The 23159-nt window shown below is 43.6% G+C and overlaps 1 protein-coding gene across 1 annotated transcript in view; it reads left to right on the top strand.

The window, feature by feature from the left end:
• Nucleotides 1-23159, top strand: part of DROSHA (drosha ribonuclease III) — a 115700-nt gene that overhangs the window by 53835 nt on the left and 38706 nt on the right. The window contains exons 16-20 of the mRNA XM_006276323.4: nucleotides 988-1095; nucleotides 11546-11653; nucleotides 16606-16744; nucleotides 17497-17557; nucleotides 22293-22352. Coding sequence (XP_006276385.2) covers nucleotides 988-1095; nucleotides 11546-11653; nucleotides 16606-16744; nucleotides 17497-17557; nucleotides 22293-22352 — 476 coding nt within the window. The remainder of the gene's footprint in view (nucleotides 1-987; nucleotides 1096-11545; nucleotides 11654-16605; nucleotides 16745-17496; nucleotides 17558-22292; nucleotides 22353-23159) is intronic.

The raw sequence follows: 23159 nt of genomic DNA, 5'->3' as shown, positions 1-23159 counted from the left end.
TATATGTATTTATATTTCTTTAGTTATATACACAAAATAAAAGGCACATACACTCAAGGTTCCACAGGCCCCTGTGCGTCATACAAACATATAGAAACAGCAGGACACAAAAATCCTTGTGGCCAAGGCAGGTACATATTTTGGAAAAAGATGGTACATTTCATAATAGTAGGCAGAAGAGTCAATAGATTCTGACCCCTGCCCCATGTCAGGGACATTTGCATGACTAAACCAGAATCATCGGTTTGGCTGGGGTCATATAATAACAATCTGTCTTTTATCAGTGTTCATGTTATAATCTTCTAAGTAGAAATATGCATGAAAAAAGGATTTGAATGAAGAATCACTCATTCCACATGCAAGGCTAGGGTTGAGGTGTCACATGTAAAGAACCCCAAGAGAAAATTACCTTCTCTTTTACTTACATTTCTCTTGGTGGATAAGGAGGCAAGGTCTATGTCACCTATGACAAAAATCTCTGTTTAATCAGTTACGTTCTCACTATTCATCCACCAGGATCAGAGGACTGAACCATTCTCATGTCCCTCCTCACTGTTTATATCCAGGTTATATCGTTATATATTATTATATCATTACCGAGGTGTTTTGGCTGGCTTCAGTTATAGGATTTTGGTGCCTAGACTGAAAGGATGCGGCCCAAAAATAGACAGTTGCGGGAGGGGGAAGAGGGAAGGGAAGTGGGGAATCTGGGATTTTATGTTCACACATGACTTAATATTGCTTTAGTGTAGCATAGGGGTAGGCAACATTTTTCCAGGTGCAGAACCTCCCCTGGTCAGAGGCAGGTGAGTGGGCACCACTGCCACTTATCTCCCAGGCAGCATGGGGAGAGTACCTACAGTTGGCTCTCCCTGCACCCAAATGCCACCAAAGCTCTTTTTCCTCAGGCAATGGGTCTGTGGGCTGTAGGTTGCTGGCTTCTGGTGTATAAGTTTTTCATGGTGACCCCATTCTCTCTCATTCTAGGAAGCACTGCAAAAAATCAGGCAGAAAAACACAATGAGACGAGAAGTGACTGTGGAGCTGAGCAGCCAAGGATTCTGGAAAACCGGAATTCGTTCTGATGTCTGCCAGGTAACAAGAGGCCCAGGATTCTTAATGAAGTCAGTTCTGTAAATGGGCAGCTTCTTGTCTCCCAGTTTAATAGCATCCTCTGCTGAGGATTTACCCCCATCCTGGAACTGGGTTGGGGGGGAAAACAAACAAACTATATACTAAAAGTCAAACATCTGCTATAATATATTTTAATTTTATATAAAAAAATATTTTTTTCCTGATTTGTGTGTATTAGTATAGTGCATATAATGCTGATTGCATAATAGCTCAAAAATAAAGGCTTACGCTTGTATATTGTGTGTTGGGGGCATGTGTGGGGTCTGGTTGTGAGGTGGGTATGTGTGTATGGTCGGGTGCGGGGAGTGTGGGGGAGGTTTGTGAGGGCATGTCGTTGTGTGTATGGGGGGGTGGGCAGGGCTACATTAGGGGGTGTGGGTGTGTGTATGTGTTGGAGGGGTGTGGGCAGGGTGGGAGAGTGTAGGGACCCCCACCCCCTCCCCCCATGGCACAAAGCCCCTGCTGCCTGGGCAGCCCACACCAGCAGCTGGCAGTGGGCCCTTGGGATGCTCATGGCCCATGCAGGTGCAGCTATCTGGCGGTGCACAGATCCAATCAGTTCTGGGAGCTACACATGGTGGCAAGAAGGTGTCGTCAAGCCATCCTGCCTCTATTGCATGGGGTTCACTCCTGGGACTCGCGCAGCACTGGAGGGAAACCCTGTGTGATGGAGCTGGCTGCCTTCCCCACTCCCTGTTGCTATGTGCAACCTCCTGGACTCTGCTGGAAGTGGCAGGGAGCCTACCTTCCCGATTCCTGGTGGAGTCCTAGGGGCTGCACATGGCGGGCGAGGCAGCCAGCTCCATCGCACAGGGCTTCTCCCCTGTGGCACATGAGTCCTGGAAGCTTCACTTGAGCCCCACATGATAAGAGGCAGGCCAGACTGGCTCCTCTTCTTGCTGCCACATGCAGGTCCCAGAACTAGCTGGAGCCATGCACCACTGGGCGGCTGCACCTACACAGGTCACGAGCACCCTGAGGTCCCGCTGCCTGCTGCTGCATCCACCAGCAGTGGGGGGTTGTGCACCATGGGGGAGGTTGGGTGGGGACACACTCCCCACCCTCTCTCACAGCCAAAAACCCCACACACCCACACCTACACCCTTCCCACCCAAGCTCTGTGCTCACGTCACCCTGCTGGTCGTGGGTCCCAGGCTCCATGTTTTTACCCAGCTGCAGCTTCCCTACTTGCTGTCCACAGCAAGCGCTGCAACAGGGACATGAGGAGGGGCTGCTGGAGGCCGGGGAAGCTGAGCAGGTTCCCTGGCAGTTGCAGCAGTGGCAGCAGAGGCCCCGTGGGCTGTGTGGGGTACAGGTAACTGGTGGGCGCCCATGGGCTGGATGATATCGCCTGGTAAGCCGGATCTGGCCCATGGGCAGTATTTTGCCCACCCCTGTACTAGATGGTTTCCTGCAGTCTTTCCAGTTCTGTTTTTCTGTGATCCTATCATTCTATATTTCAGATAGGAAAAAGGAATGTGCCTAGGGGTAAAATATTTTAAGGATATCTTTTTACTGATATGTATGCATATCTTGTCCGAGCCACAAACCTCTTGAGAGAGATTCCAGAGCAGGTGGCATTGCAGACAAAGGAACTAAAGAAAATCCTCTTAAAAATTAACATGTTTTGCATATTATTGTCTATATTAATAGTGGTCAAAGCATGTGGTTGGAAAGGGATTCCAAGAGTCATCTGGTCCAGTCCTGTACACAGTGCAGGATCTATTATTCATAGCAGTCTTCAAATATCTGTAAGGCTGCCATAAAGATGAGGGAGAACACCTTTTTTTTCTCTTGCTACAGAGAACAGGATGAAGTCCAATGGCTTGAAGTTGCAGTAAAGTAGATTTAGATTGAATATGAGGAAAACCTTCCTTATTGGAAGAACAGTGAGGCAGTGGGATAGGCTACATAGGGAAGTTGTGGAATCTCTGTCACTGGAGAAATTCAAGAGGTTGAATGTGTGTGCTATAGAATGGGTATTTCCTATGCTTCCAGGCTTTTGTGATTTCTGCATGGGGCTAGCAAGAATTTTTCCTGCCCCCTCCTGTTGCTACACATCAGGGTATTTTTGTTTTTTCAGGGGTTTTCTTTGGGAGTTGCCTTCCTTAGTAGCACTGAAGCACTGGGTGTTGGCCTCGGCCAAGGCTGGGGTTTTTAACTGGGATGCCAGTACTCCTGGCCAGTACTCCTGCTGGGACTAAAATCTGGAGGTTCATGGCTAAAGAGTCAGACCAGTCACCACATTTAGAATTAGGAGGTATTTTTCCCCCATTCTATAGTGGGGGGTGGAAGGGAAAGGGGCAGTCGTCCACTTGCTTGGATCTCTAAAGTGTATCTTAACAACCCTTAGAGCAGCTGGCCACCGTTGTGCCCCTACTTTACCTGTGGCAGGTTCAGAGCCTATGCTTTGTGGTTATGTAACAGGATTCCATATGTAGTTTTAACAATAGATTAGGCAAGGATTTGCTTGGGATGGTTTGGATAGGGATGATCCTGCCTGAGACAAGGGGTTGGATTAGATGACTTTCAGAGGTTCCTTCAAGTCCTTCTTTGCTATGAAGTTTCAAGTTTAATTACTGTTGACCTAGCAATATATGTAATGTTTGACTGTGTCATTTTTATCAGAGAGCTGGGGTTTCCCATGGAAAAATTAAAAACAATGCTTTTTTTCCCTTTTAACAGAGAAAAACAGCAGATTTTTCATTTTAATGGAGATACTCATAGATCTTCCACTTTTGCAAAGAGCTCTGCAGGCTGCAGAGTTCCAGCCTGCAAGAACTTCTGGCAAAGTGGGCAGCAAGCCCTAAGCCCTATCCCAAGGGGGAGGGAGAGGGGGAAGGGGCAGGGCCTTGAGACTCTGTCAGCCAGGGTTGGCTCAGGCCTATTTTCCCCCCGGGCTTGCAGGGGGTTGGGGGCTGGCAGAGGGGCTATGGTTCATGGATGGGGGCACCAGCAGGGCTGGGGGCGCTCTGTGGGCTGGGTGTAGGTGCCCACATGGAGGTCCAGCCCAGCCCTATGGCATGTGGACCGGGAGTTGTGTGCCATGGGCCAGACAGGAAGCTACACATGGAGGCACAGAATCGCACACCATCCCATCGGGCCAGGCAGGCTCTGTGCCTCCACGTGCCTCTTCCCGCTGGAGTGCTGGAAACCCCACATGGAAACATAGAGCCCACCCAGCCAGATGGTGTGCAGATCCCAATCTATGCACCATCGGGCTGGGCCAGCCAGGTTGTCTCCATGTGAGGGTTCCAGCACTCCAGCGGGAAGCGTCACACGGAGGCACGGAGCCCACCCAGCCTGATAGCATGTAGCTCCTGACTGCAGTACTGTGATCTGCATATGCTGGTACACAGCCAATTTGGCTTGGTTTGAAGGCCACACCAGTGGGCCGGGTTGACTTCGTGCCAGCATGTGCAGTCCCTGGGGGTCAGCCAGAAGTGCATGCCACCAGGGGCTGTGCCTGATGTGGCCACGAGCACCCTGAGGGCCTGCTGCTGCTGAACCACTGTGGTGGGGCCTGTGCAGCATAAACCTAATATCCTTCCACAAATCCCACACACACACCCATACCCTACATCCCTTCATGATCCCTGACAAACCCCACACCCGCCCACAAACCCCACATACTCTCATACCCACACTCACAACCTCCCACACACAACCACACCCCCACCTTCACAAATCCCCCACACCCATCCCACATCCACCCCCAACCATACAAAGTACCAGTATATATTTCTAAATAAGGTTCAAGTAGTGTTATATTTAGTTTAATTTGTAAAATAAATAATAAAAGTAGATAATTTTACATAATTCTGAATTTTTCTGTGCATAATTTTGAATTTTTCTTCATATAAGTCCCTGGGGTGTACAGAGTGGCCTCAGTAGGAGCTCTAATTTTCCATGATGAAAAACCCCAAATCAAATGCCAAAATATGTAGGTATTTAGAATTTATTTTATTATAGTGATTGAGTCACTGGTAGGCTTCCAGATTGATTTAAAATTATAAATATATCAGCAAAATATTGTGTTCAACTGATATATATATATATATATATATAGGTATCAGGAATCACTATATATATATAGTGGCCTTTCCTTTTTAATCATGGATTTGGGGGTTTTAATCAGAGAATTTGCAATTTATTTTTTCTTGGAGAAAACCAGGATCCCTGGTCATTATATGATCTTGCAAAGGTTTAATTAAGGAACTTATTCTTAATTTGGAACACTCTTGTAGTAAACTCAGAGAGAGAACTTCATGAGAGATAAATACCTAAATTCAAAATAAAAGCAAAACCCCCACTTTTTTAGCAAAAAAACATTCCTTTTGCCTTACTATTGTAGAAATCTGAAGCAGATTACCTATACAGTTTGGCAGCACGTAGATAAGGCAGCTTACAGTTCTGTTCTAATTTTCATCATCAGCTCTGCCTAAGTTCAATCAAATGACCTAAAGGCTCTAAATGAGATCCAAACAGGGCACAGCCTTTGTGGTCACTTGACAAATGGTGTATAGGGAGTTCTGCAAAATGTCACTGTGGCAATCCTGATCAAACTATGGACCACACAACAATACTCTGTCCTCTATACAAATTTAACGGTGACATTGCAGAGGTGCATTCCTTTTCTTTAAGAGCATTAGACTGGTTAATTAACCTTAAACTGGACTTACAGTTGTTGCTCCAAGTCATCCATACAAAAGAAGAAGTAGTCAAATGTGTGTATTTCCTAATTTGGATGCTTAGAAACCAATTTATTCTTTAGTAAAAGCTTTGCCATTAATCTTGAATGCCTTCATGTCATTGTAAGGGGCTAGATGATCTCTCAGGGTCTTTTCTAGCTCCTAGTTTCTATTCTTGTCTCATTAAAACTTGTTGAAGAACAGCAAACCATCAAAGAACAAAAAATATAAAGCCACCTTTCATATTCTCTTGTACATCTGAGATGATAAAATCTAAACTGGTCAATTTTGAAATGAATGTTGGTTGTTTCCATTTCTTTAAGTGGTCAGAAGTAGACTAAACTGTGTAACCTTTAAAATGAAAGATTGCTATTGTTGTTTTCAGATATACTTTTTGCCCAATTAGAATGAAGAATGCTAAAAACTCACTGAATGTAAATCAACTTTGTGGGCAGATTTAATGCCAAATGATTTTAAATTATTGGTTTACTTTAATTCTTAAAAGCACTGTAGTTTAAAAGATTGAAACTTTTAAAACATAGAAGCACTTTAATAATTTTAAATCACTCTGTCTCACATAACAATAATGCTAGACTTAGCATGTTCCAAAATGAAGCATTTACACAAGGGAAGAGAAGAACAAAATCTATGAAGTTCTCTGATGGTTTGAAATGGTTCACAATTATTTGGCAGATACAGTGCACACCTTTTTACTGCTATTCAGTCACTTCCAAGGAATAACATTTTAAGTCACATCAGATACATCAGAAATACAAATAATTATAACCCTATTTGACTCAAATTAAACAAGCCAATCAACATCTCAGTATAATTGAAAGTGTCACATTAAAGACCTTTACGTTTAGAATCTGTACATCTATTCCTCAAATTTGAGCCAAACATACAATTTGTTATGTAATATTAAAATTATGGTCTGTGCACCATCAGTTACTAGTAGTACTGTTGTGATCACCTGAAAGACTATTATAATGAAATGCAAATGGGAGACATTGAACTAGCGTGCTGTGAGGAGTTGTCCAAGGTGTTTTGATGAAGTGAACATAGAACGGAGATATGCAACAATCAGTGTTATACCTGACATAAGGAGAAGGTTGTCCCTATAGCCACTTACATTTTTCTAAAAGTAACTATTATATGTTTTAAGGTACTTGAAATTCACTTCATACTATTACATTTGGCAACAGAGTTTTTACAGTGTAAGGATATAAAAGTGTGGGGGGCGTGGCAAAAGGGACCTTACGGTGGGTGTCTACTACAGACCACCCAACCAGAGGGAAGAGCTAGACCAGAACTTCTCCAGTCAGCTTATGGAGGCGGTTAGGTCAAGGGATGTTATTGTCATGGGTGACCTAAACTACCCAGACATTTGCTGGGAGGAGCAGACAGCCAGGTCTGACCGCTCACGTAGGTTCCTGGCTGTATTACAGGACTTTCACCTTATCCAGGAAGTGCACAGCCCCACTAAGGGTAATGCCTTGCTGGACCAGGTCCTGGCCGCGGGGGATGACATGGTGAGGGGACTGCAGGTCCTTGACCACCTGGGCAATAGCGATCACCACCTGCTGGATTTCACTATCCAATGCAGGGCGTCTAGGTCTCACACCAAGGCTAAAGCCCTTGACTTCAGAAGGGCCAACTTCAATGAGCTTTTGAGACTAGTGGGGGAGGCACTAAGGGCCCAGAAGGTAGAGGAGATGGGAGCCCACAAGGGATGGTCGTACCTTAAGGGGGCGATCCTCCAGGCCCAAAGGATAACAGTCCCTGAGAAAAGCAAGCGGGGTAAGAGTGCTCAGAAACCCCCTTGGCTCAGCAAAGGCATTCAACAATGCCTGAGGACTAAAAGGGAGGAACTATCACCAAGGAGGAGTACTCCTCCTTGGCCCGGGAGTGTAGGAGGGCTATTAGGAAGGCCAAGGCAGAGATGGAACTCAGGCTAGTGTCCAGGATTAAGGACAACAAAAAGTCCTTTTTCAAGTACATTGGGAGCAAGAAGAGGGCACCAGGCAATGTAGGGCCCCTACAAGACATAAACAGCAATCTGGTGGCCACGCCAGACAAGAAAGCTGATATTTTTAACAGTTTCTTTGCCTCTGTTTTCCTGAACAGGGACCGGGATATCCCACCTACCAGAGGTAGGAACAATCTTGGAGATAGCTCTATCAAGCCTTCAGTCAGAGCAGATATAGTTAGGGATTGTCTGGAAGGGCTAGACATATTTAAATCTGCAGGTCGAGATGCCCTCCACCCAAGGGAAGCTGGCAGGGGTCATCGCGGAGCCTTTGGCCTGGCTGTATGAGCATTTGTGGTCATCTGGCCAGGTGCCGGGGGATTCGAAACTGGCTAATGTGGTCCCTATTTTTAAGAAGGGGAGGAAGAAGGACCCAAGTAATTATAGGCCTGTAAGCCTCACCTCGGTGCTCAGGAAGCTCTTGCAGAGGATCATCAAGGAGCATATCTGTGGGGGGGCCAGCAGGGGAGATCATGCTCAGGGGCAATCAGCATGGCTTCACCAAAGGCAGGTCCTGCCAGACCAACCTGATTGCCTTTTACGACCAAGTAACTAAATCCTTGGATGATGGTGTCACTGTGGACATAGTCTTTCTAGACTTTAAGAAGGCCTTTGACACTCTCTCTCACCCCATCCTCATCAATAAATTAAGTGACTGTGGCATTGATGCCTGCATAGTTGGATGGGTACAAAAATTGGCTGATGGGGTGCACCCAGAGAGTAGTGGTGGACGGGTTGTACTCAACCTGGCAAGATGTGAGCAGTGGGGTACCCCAGGGCTCGGTCCTCGGGCCCGCATTGTTTAAGATCTTCATCAACGACTTGGATGAGGGGGTGGAAAGCACACTGTCCAAGTTTGCTGATGACACTAAGATATGGGGCGAGGTGGACACACTTGAAGGGAGAGAGAGGCTGCAACTAGATTTAGACAGACTACAAAAGTGGGTAGACAAGAATAGGATGGGGCTCAACGTAGACAAATGCAGGGTGCTGCACCTTGGGAGAAGGAATCCACAGCATACATACAGGCTGGGGAGTTCCCTTCTTGAAAGCACAGAGGTGGAAAGGGATCTTGAAGTCATTATTGACTCCAAGATGAACATGAGCCGCCAATGCCAGACCGCAGCCAGCAAGGCCAGCCATACCTTGTCATGCATCCAAAGGTGCATCTTAAGCCAGTCCAGAGAAGTGATACTCCCCCTCTGTGCGACTTTGGTCAGGCCGCAGTTGGAGTACTGCGTCCAGTACTGGGTGCCGCACTTCAAAAGGGATGTGGCCAGCCTGGAGAGGGTTCAGAGGAGGGCCACCCACTTGGTGAGAAGGCAGCAGGACAGGCCCTACGAGGAGAGACTGAAGGACCTGAACCTGTTCAGCCTCAGCAAGAGGAGGCTGAGAGGGGACCTGGTGGCTGCCTACAAGCTCATCAGGGGGGATCAACAGCAAATAGGCAGAGCTCTTTTCTCCCCAGCACCACCTGAGGTGACAAGGAACAATGGTCATAAGCTGATGGAGAATATGTTTAGGTTGGAGATCAGAAGGCAATATTTTACAGTTAGGGTGGCCAAAATCTGGAATCAGTTTCCCAGGGAAGTGGTCCTCGCCCCTACCTTGGGCAAATTCCAGAGGAGGTTGGACGATCACCTGTCTGGGGTCTTGTGAACCCAGCATTCATTCCTGCCTGTGGCAGGGGGTCAGGCTAGATGATCTGTTCAGGTCCCTCCTGACCCTAGCTACTATGAAACTATAAGCCTTGTCTTTTCAGTAGTTTAGTAATCAAGTCCTCTTGAAGGCTCAGATCAAGTATAGCCTTTGCCTCCAAATGTATCAACTTTGCCTTGCTGTGGAGCCGAGCCCGCAACGCCATGTGCCGCCTCAGGAAGCGCATCAGCTGTGCCTGGACCTGGACCAAGGAGTGCCGGGAGCTGGGAGTCTCCTTACAACCAGCCCCGCACGCCGACCTCGTGACAGTGACAGCCCGCACAAGGACCTTCCTGGAGAGGTTCCTGAAGGACGCCATCCGAAACAAGTACGCCGGCCACTGTGACAAGAGGTGCCGACGGTGCGGCTACGTGGCAGAGACTGTCCCCCACGTGCTGTGCAGCTGCAAGCTGCACGCCAGAGCCTGGCAGCTCTGCCACAACGCTGTCCAGGACCGCCTGGTGAGGGCCATCCCGGCCGCAGCGGGGGAGGTGTTCGTGAACCGCACCATCCCAGGCTGTGAGAGCCAGATGCATCCAGACATAGTCATCACCAACGAGGTGGCCAAGAAGGCCGTGATCGTGGACATTACCATCCCCTTCGAGAACCGGCGCCAAGCCTTCACCGACGCCCGGGCTCTCAAGTGGGAGAAGTACGCCCTGCTAGCCGACATCCTGAGGGGCCGCGGCTATGACGTGACACTCAACGTGCTCATCGTGAGAATGCTTGGAGCCTGGGACCCCAGCAACGAGAGTGTCCTGTGTACCTGATACGTCTCCCGCCGCTACGCCAAGCTCATGCGCTGCCTCATGGTGTCCGACACCATCCTTTGGTCCCATGATATCTACGTGGCAAACATCACGGGCCACCGCCAGTACACCGACCCCACCAGACAAACCGCCACCAGACCGGACCCAGAGGGGACCGCCTGAACCCCCCTCTGCAACAGATGGATCTTTGCTTCAAGAAGATTCTTCAACAATGGACAACCCTGCTCCACCCGAAGAGGACCCCCGCGATGAGACTCTATAGGGAGTGAGACACTTTTTCTTCAGACCACTTCTTCCACCATTGAGGACCATTGTAATGGGTTTGTGTGTATCTATCTTCTTTCTATCTCAGCGTTGCGAACCCCCTCCCTCCCCTTCCCCCCTCCCCCCTGCCCTCGAGCTTAGTTGGCTAACATTGTATCTCCTGTAACCTAGTTGTGTTCCCCTCCTCACCCCCATCCTTCCATTGTTAGTCCCTCGCTCGGGCGCTATGTATTTCCCTACCGGCTTTGTCAGCTTTTTACTAATAAAAGTCAATCTCTTCTTATCAGTTTACTTGTCAACATATTTGCAGTGTTCACCCATTTGTTCAGTAAAAAAAACCTCAAACCCAAAAACACAACAAACCCCTCATAGATATACCATTATACTATTCAGCAAAAGGCTTGCATATAGGTAAATTTGTACAACTGCCATACTGCTTCTTTTTAGCATGTGATAGCTCAGGCCCTACCCAAGTGCAGTACTTTATAATAATTCAAAGCATTGGCCTCTGAATCCTCTTACAGAAGGAAATGAAGGCAAAAGAGTAATAAGAATATAACTTTACATTGCAAAGTCCTCCTGCCTGCCAACATTTGGAATAAGTGCTTAGGATAATTTGTTAAAAGCTAATTATATTATCTTTCAAGTGTAGAGACCTTTTGTGGTTCATGTGATATAAATTAAAGTTAAGTCAGAGATTCAAATGCTAGTCTTCATTCAGTCTTTTTTAATATAACAAAATCCGGGTAACATTTGCATGTTGAATCATTACCTTGCCAACATATGGATAGGTTCTAGTAAGTTACATGTGTTGATGATGGAGTATGTAGAGGCCAATTTTTAGTTCATTTCTCATGTGTCAAAATAAGCAAAACTTTTTTTAAGTTGTTTTTGTCACTCTGAGGGTTTTCTGTGTTTTATTAATGAACATTTTTCCTTATGGCAATTTGTATTCCTAGCATGCAATGATGCTTCCTGTCCTTACCCACCATATTCGCTATCATCAATGTCTGATGCATTTGGACAAATTGATAGGATACACATTTCGAGATCGTTGCTTGCTACAGGTAAGGACTGAAAAAATAAGTTATATATTACTTTTTACATGTAAGTTCTATAGGTGTGAAACTCTGGTTTCATGGAGCAAAGGAGAGGTGGGAGCATATATGTCTTTTCATTCTTTCCTAATAATTTCAGGCTTATGAGCATAATCCTAGTGAAACTTCAATCCTTGGAGAAATTAGCTACCATGGTCTTATGGAATGAACTAATTATATTCATCTCAGTTGTCTGATAAGACTTATGAACCAGGGCTTTTCCTCAGTGTTTGATTTCTATAGGTTCTTGTTAAAATTTTACAGTTATAAAGGGAAAGAGATAGAAATTGTATGTAATTTTTTTTTGTTTTTAATGCATCTATGTTCCAAGGTCAACAAGTTATGCAAGGGCATTTTTACATACTGGAACTCTCAGCAAAAACCCAAAGTCAAGTGAACAGGCAAAAATAAATGATCAGATTGTGTTCTGTCAATGGTAGTGGAAAAAGTGAATTTTTTGCATAGTTTCGTATTTTCATTCCTAAAATTTGGGAACTTTTTTGTATTTAATCAATCAAAAAGTATTGAGAAAAATACTAAAATACTCATTTGTTCTCAGTATGCTACACGAAACATACTAAGAGGGTGGAGAGATGGTTAGTTATATTTAATTGTGAAGTGTTAGAGGGATGTAGCCATGATGGTCTAGGAGTTAAGTGAGAGACAAGTATTTTTGTGGATGGCGTCTTTTTACTGGACTACAACTTCATGTTTCGAATAGACTTAAACAGTAACATTCAAACCAGCATACAAAGGTGGAGATGTAGTCATCCCCAACTGTCAAGACTACTTCAGTGAGGTTAACAGTTAACTCTCTGACACCAACTACTATAAAGATCTTAGGGAGGACCCCACACCAGTACTCATTCTGGAAATGGAAAATGTTATCAAATCATTTCCACACTAGTTTCAGAAAAAAACTACTTCCATTGATCCCCCACCCTCCTACCTTAGCAACTTTATTTATGCTCCCCAAAGTTCACAAGCAAGGTAGACCCATCATACCCAACTGTGGTACCCTCATTGAAGAGCTATCGGAATTCATAGAATCTATCCTGAAACTTTGTCACTCGAAGAGGAAGTTTTCTTCAAGACACAACAGACTTCCTCAAAAAATCCAGAACGTCAGTGTTATTCCTGAGAAAACCATGCTTTGAACCAAGGATGTTACCAGACTGTATACTGACATCCAATACCACAAAGGCACAGCTGCCTGTCAGAAATATTTACAAAAACATAGACTAGACTCAGGTTTACAACATGTTCTACCAATCATCCACTTCATCCGCACCCACAACTTCACTTTCAACAGTTGACACTTTCTCCAAATCATGGGCACAGAAAATGGCCCCTGGATAAGTCAACCTCTTCACGAACCATACGGAGGAGGAATTTTTTAGAAAATGGAACCATTGGACTTGCACTATACCTGTGTTACATAGGTAATATTTTGATCATTCGACTTATTTATTTCCACCACAGGTTTAACAACTGTGACATCCTGATAAAATTCTCTCCTACACTAGTGAATATTCCTACACTAATATTAGCTTTCTAGATACCGTTTTTCACATCGAGGATATCATCCTATAAACCATATAGAAATGTCCCAGAGACCACCATACTTATGTCCACAAAACTAGCAGTCATCCCAAGCAAACCAGAAAATCTGTAATCTGCAGTCAGGGCCTCAGATACTACTGCGTCTGCTCGGAGGGGAATACTTGTGATACCTACCAGACCAACCTGAAATCTGCCTTTATACAGTAAAGACACTCCAGTAGTCTAGAGAAATAGGCCATATCTTTGAGAGAGCCACCCAGTTGTCCTGCAGTTACCTGCTACAGTGCAAAAAGAAATCCCTCTGTTAACTGCATATCCCTGGTGGTCACTTGCCACCTCGCACTGGAACTGATTAGAAGAATTATCAAACCATTATGGCTTATACTAAATATAGATTAGACCTTGAGAGATACCTTTTGCCTTTCAAATGATTCCCTCACCTTGCTTAACTCATCATCAGAAGCAAATTTCCAGACTGTTCAAAAAACATCTGATGGGATCTGAGCCTTGCCTTAACAACAGATGAAAAACCTGCTACACTCTACATTGCTACAACAATCAACGCTCTCACAATGAACCCATCAGAACCCACGCAACCTACATAAGGCTTTCCTAAAATGTGATCTGTCTGGTCCAGTGCACCAAATTCAGGGTAATTATGTGCTCTAAACTAGACAGAAACTACACACCAGAATGAACTTTCACAGAAAAAATATAAAGGACAGAGACGCACAAACATCCGTAGGAACATGCTTTTTATAGAACCATCACAGGTTCTGACCTAACTATCCTCATGCTCAAGGGAAATTTACAACACACATTCAAAAAGTGAACTTGGAAACAAAGAATCATAAACTGTCTGGATGTTAAGGACTAAGGGCTGAACACTGATATTGACTTTGTCATTAATCTACCTGATTCCTGAAAATCTTTCTTCCTGTGCTCCAAGTGACAAGGACCCTCTTTCCTTTTGAAAGGTCTTGATCTCCCACTGATCGAGCTATTTTTTCGTTTGCTAGTTGTTTTATCTCCTACCACTGGCAATTTCTCTCCACTGTAGTTTCATATCTTTCCAGAACTTTGCTGTGCCTGCTTCTTACCTCAGACCTGAAACAGAATGCTTCGTATTTGAAAGCTTGTCTTAGTCTATCCCAGTCGTGCAGTTTTACTGACACAACTCCTTGCCTCTCATTTAATTGTGAAGACATTGTCATTTTTTTCAGATTGTCCTGATTTTAGTGCTGAGAATGAAAATCAAGTTGCAAAAACATACAAACCATTATGACAAAATAACCCCCCCCCCCCCCCCCCCAAGTAGAAGGGAAAGCATAAGCCAGGGTGGGAAAATGCGGCCTCCAGGCCGGATGTAGCCCGCCAGACCATTCTATCCAGCCTGTGGGACCCCTAAAAAATTTAGAAAATTAATTGTTACCTGCCCCTGACTGCCTGTCATGTGGCCCTTGATGGCTTGCCAAAACTCAGTAAGCAGCCTTCCACCCGAAATAATTGCCCGCCCCTGGCATAAGCTGAGGTCCGTGAACATAAATCATTCTAATGAATGATTATAATAAAAATATTTTATCCATGCTTGATTTCTCTAAATGCAATTTTGTTCCAGTAGATAAATTCACAAACAAATTGTTATGCAGAAGTTACAAGATACAAATACATAATTTCACATTGATCTTATATTTTGTATACAGTGTATTTTATCAATGGAGAATGTTACATTTTTTACCCATTCTGATAAGTTTTAATATGGCATATTTTTAGAAGACTGTGTATTTTAGAAGTAGAGAGATGCCAGTATGTAGTTGGTACCGGTGAAGAGTTAAAGATTTAGAGAAATAAGTTCTTTTTATAATGGCACAGTAATTAAAAGGATTCTCTGCCTGTAGGTATTGTGTTTTGGAGTGAAAAACTACTGTTTGAAGGCAGCATGCAAAAGAGCTATTAGAAGGTCTCTGTTGAGAACCTGAAGGCCTCTTGCTAATATTTCATGAGTAACTTTCTGGGTCCTAGTAAACACTGCAGCTACTATGGAGTGTTTTCAGGATTGGGGCCATTTTTTCCCTCTTCCCAATATTAAGTGCTGTATAAACCTCCTTTTTTCTGGTGCCACTGATAAAGTAATAACCAATCAATAGTATCTAATTCTGCTGATTCGAATAATCTTTACTTGTACATTGTTCTAAGTATTTCCAGCAAAGGCAAAGTAAGCAGCCTATTATTAGTATGCCTATTGGAATTCTATAAAAATATTAACATTGTCCATTTAACCAAAAGAAGAGCTTCTTATTTATAAATCTCGTAATACTGGAAACATTATGCTTTTAAAGTTAAGCACGTTTTCATAAAATTTTATATAGTTGAACAAAGTTGGCAAGCAAAATAGTTAGGGCAAGCTGTCAATTCAAATTTCTTTTCCTTCAAAAGCTATTTTTTTAAGTTGTTGAAAGTTAATTACTTAAGTGACATAAGTAATGCATTTATTGAGATAACTGATGTAGTACATCCTACATTTTAATTACTGGAACCAAAGGGCACATGTAAACTAAATGAAGGGCATGTGTGCATGACACTTAAAGCAGGTTAAATACTTTTGCACCGCTTTAATGGTGTTGGTGTTTGCATGCGTCAGCGGTGTTTGCGCATTAATTTCAGCTGCTGAAATGCACCTTAAATGACTTTGGCGTGCAGCAAACTAAAACACCTCCAAGGAGTTTTAGTTTTAGTTTGCTGACCTACAGCCGTGAAGCAAAGCAACTGGCTCTGTGTGGCTCAGGGACTGTACCAGCAGCCTGTGTCGGCAGCCTGGCAGCTGCCTGGGAAGGCAGGCTCCACTGAAGAAGAGAAAGAAAATAGCGGCAAGCCTGGTCTTCTTTTTTTTTCTTTCCCCTTGGAGCCTGCCTGCCTGAGCTGTGCAGGGGCCTGGTCCTTCCCTCCACGGCTGCGGTGCCCCCCAGGACCACCCGAGCAGGTCCCTGGGGGTGGGGCTGCCAGTGCCACGGAGGGACACACCAGCTCCCCCCTTTCCCTCACAGCCCAGGGACCGCTCCATCCACCGGCAGCTCATCCTCCCCTCCCCACTGCCAGTGAGTCAGGTAGGACACAGGTGTACACAACACGAGCGTTTACCTCACCCAGAATTTAAGCGATGTTTTTAAAAACCCACTGCTTCAATTTAGGACCCCCATTTTGTCTACACATGCCCAACGTTACTAATTGCCAACAGCATACGATGGCATGCCTTTGAAATGAGGAATAGAATGGTAGCTGCTAACTACAGCTACGTGCTTTTTGCATTTGATAAAAAAAGTTTTCATCTTTTTTTTTCCCTTACACGGGCTGCATTTTAGCTTGCCATGACTCACCCAAGCCATCACTTAAACTTTGGAATGAATCCAGACCATGCAAGAAATTCGTTATCCAACTGTGGAATTCGACAGCCCAAGTATGGAGACCGAAAAGTCCATCACATGCACATGAGAAAAAAAGGTATGCAGTTAAGACATCCGTTTTCTCTCTCGCAAGTAAAATTGCCATCAGCAAGTAGTTATTTGGCCTATCTTCTTCTGAGAAATATCACCGTTCATCCAGTATAGAAGATAACAGTGCTTGTGCATAAATTACTAGATTCTGTGAATTAGTAAGCAACTGATGAAATAAGCAAGGATAATGTATTACAGAATATATTTTGTGTTATTTTAGCAAGCATAGCTTCTTCTTGTTGTATATTTCACAACAGAGTAAGAATGCTAAAGTTATTTCATAAAACTGATGACATCTTGGTAATGAAACTTGTTTGTAATGCCGCAGTGTAATCCTTGCTAAAATGTGTGGTCTATCTGCTGCACAGCTTTACACCTCTATATATGCAGTGTAGTTGTACAAATGTCTGTTATTTATATGGTGTTTAGGGTCTTGCTGTGTCTCATTTGACCCTGACCTTTCTGTACCCTTTTGTCTGGCACTGTGAATGTAAAAGCAGTTTGCAGTGGGCAGGTATCTACTAGTGGGATCTATAAAGGGTATTCCTGAATAAATACCTTCCTGATATAATTAAACCCTAAATCTATGATATTTCTGCTTTCCTAATGATTCAACAGCTGTGTTTTAGATGAGCAATGATATTTTTGTATGCCAATAACAAAGTAATATACAAAGTAATTGCTTAAAATCTGTTCAAATCTATTCAAAGAGTCTGTGAATATACATACTAAATTTGTATTTCTTTTTTATATTTACAGGAATAAATACCTTGATAAATATTATGTCACGTCTTGGGCAAGACGACCCAGCCCCTTCTAGGTAAAGAAAACAGCCGGTACTTTAGCTTGTAATGTTTTCAGATAAGTCAACATGCATACATGAACACAATTTTTGTGGCCATGAAAGAAAAATTAAATAGTTTGTTAATAACACAGCTTGATTATTTAAGTAGCTGTGTGAAGGAAGGAAACGTCTGCGCTCGTATGTATACAACAAAAATAAAATCTTTCCAAAAGTATTGAACATTTTGTGAAGCAGGACTGTTAACCAAATCAGATGGTTTATTGTCAGCGAGAACTTTGAAAAAGTGTGTCGGGGGGGGGGGGGGGGGGCGGCGGGACGGACAGTAAGAGTAATGAATGGAAAGTTGGGCTTGGGGAATCTTATTCTGAAGTCCTAAAAACATCACTTGCCAGTGATCACATCCTTTCAAAGTGACACAGAAAACTGAAGTACTAGCTTTGTCAGGCATGCAATAGCTATGAATTTAAGAGCTCTTAAGGAGAATCTGCTTCAGTCTAGAAAGCATAAAAGAGCATTTGAACATCTGTGCTTTGGTAACTGAAAAGGTTGACAGCAAAATGCTACATGTGTTTTACTTTTCATTGTAGTTGAACACTTGTTGTGAAGTACCTTCTGTGCCCCCTTTATTAATGGTGTGCAATATCTTACCTCATGAATAATCCCACTGAAATCAGTGAGGCTACCAAACATGAGTAAACAACACAAAATCCAGTCCAAAATAAGGACTTTTCTACAGTATAGACTGCCCTGCAATAACTATTTCAGCACTGCTGTGCCAGGAGAGGCCCCTGTCTTAGTGTAGATGAAGTATGTATACGGTGGTTCTCTGCTAGCATAATTATACCACCTCCCTGAATGACAAGGTTCCTAAGCCATGTGGATTTATGCCCCATTATAGTATAGTCGGGCATGAGCTGATGCTGCATCCAGTTCATCCCACCAGTCCAAATAATAGCAGGGGCAAGTGGCAGCAGTGGCTGAAATAGGCAGGTAAAAGAGTGCCTGAAGTAGGAGGTGCAAAGCACCCAACTGTACTACTGTGCTGCTGCAGATTTGATGCCATGATTTGTACATCCTGCCCCCCACAAGCCTTTTGTGTAGGACACATCCCGCAGTTTGGGAAACACTGACTTAACTGTTGACATAGCTGTATCTGTGCCAGGTGTTTTGTAGTCCTTGACACATAGAACATTAGGATGGAAGGGACCTCAGGAGATCATCTAGACCAACCCCCTGCTCAAACCAGGACCAGTCCCAACTATATCATCTTACACAAGGCTTTGTCTAGCTGAGTCTTAAAAATCTCCAAGGATGGAGATACCACCTCCTCTTTGGGTAACTTGTTCTAGTGCTTTTAGTTTTCCCTAATATCTAACCTAAACTTTCCTTGCTGAAACTTGAGACTGCTGTTCTTTATCCTATTATCTGCCACCACTGAAAACAGACTAGCTCCATCCTCTTCGGAAACAACCTTCAGGTAGTTGAAGGCTGATATTAAATTACCCCTCAATCTTCTCTTCTCCAGATTAAATAAACCCAGTTCTCTTATATATGGTCTTTCATCCACTGCCAACATCCAGCCAATGTAGTTATGTCATCAGGGCAGCGATTTAAAAACCAATGGGGTCAGGAAGCGGGCTCAGACATTTTTAGTAATGGAAATCTCAGAAATTTCTACTGCTAAAAATAACACCTGTTTCTGACATGCGTAAGGCCTTAACCCTCACCAGCCTATGGCTCACAATGCCATGAAAGTAATACATTGCAAACATCATCATTTACTCTCTGTCCACTTCACTTTTAACTTTTTAATTGCCTGCTGCTGTGAGCGATGGAGGGTCCTGTTGCATTGAAGCTGTGGGTTTGGAAATCATTATGCTAACATAATCTATAATTACAAAATACTATTTGTAAGCATTCATCCAATATCCATCAGAGACTAAACTTTCCTCCCAAAGGAAAAGAAAAACAGCACCAATTAGTCAGCCTTTCTTAAGTAAAAGCTATGCTTCTAAGAGCTGTGTTTTCCATTATGTCTCCATAGAGAGGAGTTATAGTATCACTGACAATTATTGCTTTGTGCAGCACTGCTGCTTGAAGCCCATGGGCCCCTATACATGTGCAGGGAGGTTGCTCCAGTGCCCTGTAATTACAGCACATTGGAGCAGACTTGATTAATCAAATCTGCTGGAGTGTGGTAATTACCATGCTCCAGCAAACTCCAGCGTCACATGTATCAGCATCCCCGCACTGAAAAATGGCAGCAGGGCACTTTAAACTAAAGCTCGTTTAATGAGCTTTAAGTTCAAAGTTCCTACCACTATTTTCCAGTGCGGGGATACTGATACACATGATGCCTCCAGGGTCATAGAATCATAGGGCTGGAAGGGACCCTGAAGGATCATCAGGTCCAGCCCCCTGCATGAGCAGGGAAGACATTTGGGGTCAAATGACCTCAGCCAGGTGATTGTCTAGTCTTCTCTTGAAGACCTCTAGAGTAGATGATTGCACCACCTCTGGGGCGAGCTTGTTCCATAGTCTGGACACCCTAGTTGTAAAGAAGTTTTTCCTAATGTTCAGCCTGAAACTATCTTCCAGGAGTTTGTCGCCGTTGTTTCTAGTTTTTCCCCAGGGCGCCCTGGTGAACAGTTGTTCACCGAGCCCTTGATGTATGCCTCTGATATAGCAGTAAGCCGCAATCAGATCCCTTCTCAGCCTTCTTTTCTTTAGGCTGAGGAGTCCGAGATCCTTTGGCCTGTCCTCGTATGGCTTGCCATGCAAGTCCCTGATCATGTGGGTGGCCCTTTTCTGGACCCTCTCAAGATTCAGCAGGTCCTTGTTGAAGTGCAGCACCCAGAATTGGATGCAGTACTCCAGCTGCGGCCGCTCCAGTGTTGAGTAAAGTGGGAGAATCACTTCTTTGGATTTACTGGAGATGCATCAATTGATGCATGCCAGAGTTTTATTGGCCCTAGTGGCTACTGTGTCGCATTGCCGGCTCATATTCATGCTGGGGTCTATTGTTACCCCCAGATCCCTTTCATCTGTAGTGCTGGTCAGGTTAGCGATGCCCAGCCTGTTGATGTGCTGGGGGTTCTTCCTTCCCAGATGCAGCCCTTTGCATTTCTTTACATTGAACCTCATCTGGTTTTGTTCTTCCCAACATGCCAGCCTGTCTAGGTCTGCTTGTATCTGCAGCTTGTCTGTGGGTGTATCCGCACAACCCCATATCTTGGTGTCATCCGTGAACTTGGCCAATGGGCTTTTCACCCCCTCATCCAGGTCGTTCATAAACATATTGAACAACACTGGGCCAAGTAACAACCCCTGGGGTATGCCGCTGCCCACATCTCGCCAGGACGACACTGATCCATTCATTTGGACTCTTGTGTCCTACCCTGCAACCAGTTTCACACCCGCTTGATGATCCCGCAGTTGAGCCGGATATCCTTCAGTTTTATAAATGTGTATAAGTGCCCTTTCAGTATGTACCAAGGTGTGCTTTATAAGAAGTCAGTTGGGTTACTTAATTATTTAAGGGGAGAGAATGACAATAAAAGCTGCAAATTTCTTGAAAAGTGACCTCTGAAAAGAAACTTCCCATGAATGTAGCTCCAGTTCTACAAATATCACATTTGTGAAGTCAGTGGAATTACTTACTTGAACTTAGGAATGTGCATAAGAGTTTGAAAACTATTGTATCTTATGTACTACATTCCTTTCTTTTTCAGTGACAATTCCCTGCTGTCTTTCAGTTATAAATAAAACTTTTAAAGCGAGGAAGGCATGAAAGAAGGGAAGCTTCAAGCAAAACAAAAAAACCCAGTCTGGAGTGCTCTTACAAGTAATAAAATAGATTAGACAGAGGAGGTCTAGAGGAAAGCTAAACTTATTAATAATTTAATAGTGTATTTGATGCTCTGAAAAACAAAAGCACTTCTAGCAAGTGTGTCAAACATATCCTCATGAGCCAAATCTGGCCTGAAGAGCTCCATTATCTGGCCCCCAGTGATGCCCCTGGATCTGAATTGATTGGGACCAGCCCTGCAAGTAGGATCAGATCTGTGCCATGTTCAGCACCTGCCCTAGCTGCTCAGGGATCCATTGTACATGTGGTACCTGCCCTAGCCACTCCAGGATGTGTGCCATATGCAGTGTAGATCCTGGAGTTGCCAGAGTGGGTGCCGTGGGTGCTAGATCCAGGAGGAGGAATGGCCTATGGGTCTGCTGGCCGGCCTATGGGTCTGCTGGCCAGCCCATGGACTGGCCTCACTTTTCTCATCTCATTTATAGACTCCCTTGTAGCTATGACACAGTGATAGCCTACTGCAGAATCAACACACCCAGGAAGTTGCTTATCATACACACATCCATAGTAGCATATACAAGACTGAAGTTGTTAATTTATTTGAAATCATCTGGTGCCCATGGCAATGTACAAAAAAACTCAGTCACAGTATGGTGTTCCACACTGTTAGTCAGAAATACTGCTTCCTGTCTCTTTGTTAAATGCCAACAATAACATATAGTAAAACATATAAAGATTCAAAGACTCTGGCTGTCATCCCTGAGTTTGATAACCCAGATATTCATTACTGCATATCACAAGGAAAAGTGTCAAAAAAGGAAAGCAGACAGAACCAAACTCCTTTCCCTGCCTGATCAGCAAATGAATTAAACTTTTTTTTTACTCTCTTTATTGTACAATTATTCATGAGGTTTACTGAAATTGAATCTCAAATCTTTGCAGGATTAACCACAACGAGCGTCTAGAATTTCTGGGAGATGCTGTAGTAGAATTCTTAACGAGGTAAGGGTGGAATTTTTCTATAACGTTCTTCATTGTCTTTCTCGTTAATCAAATTTGTATGTTACATCTTAACATTTGGTTTTGTTATGCTTCAAAGCTTTTGTGCTTCGACTGTATAATGTAGACCACGCATACAAATGTGTGCGTTGTTTATTTTCTAAATATAAGTAAATGTACAAATATTATATAAATTATATATGTAGTAAAATTGTGCCAAGGACTGCAAAATTTTAAGAGTTCCACATCTGCGTAAGCATAGTTTGAAGTCTCTTCCAATGCTGAAGCTGTAAAGAATAAGATTACAGGATGAAAAGCTAGTGTCTCTATCATGTCAGATATAATTTAAAGTTGCTCGTGACAGTAAGAGATCAATTTGTCTTGGGTCAAATTCCTTACAGTATATATCCAGTTTGTAAAGAAAATAATCTCTCTTTTAAAAAATGTCATTTTGTTTCCATGGATGTTCTTGGTCTTTTCCCCTCTAATCTCAAGTGAGAAGTGTTTACAAGTAAAAAAGTGTGTAGAAATTTCTAAGGGGATTTATTCTGTAAACCTTAGTCCTGAAGGACATAGCTTGCACCTTTCGTATAAATGACATAAATATATTTACATTCAGACATGTACTATTTAAAAATAAAACATTCGCAGTGCATCAAAAATTGCAACCATTTTGCTCAGCTGAGTCTTAGGGAAGTAATGATGAGTATTAGAAGATTATGAAAGTACTCAAACATGCTTCTCTGAATCTTGCTCGAGTGAGTCATCTTTGTGAATAGTGTTGTCTGTAACGAAAAGCAATCGGAAAAT

Source organism: Alligator mississippiensis, chromosome 5 (genome assembly GCF_030867095.1).
Source record: "Alligator mississippiensis isolate rAllMis1 chromosome 5, rAllMis1, whole genome shotgun sequence".
In the NCBI taxonomy this organism is placed as follows: Eukaryota; Metazoa; Chordata; order Crocodylia; family Alligatoridae; genus Alligator; species Alligator mississippiensis.
This window is presented reverse-complemented; position numbering and strand designations above follow the sequence as displayed.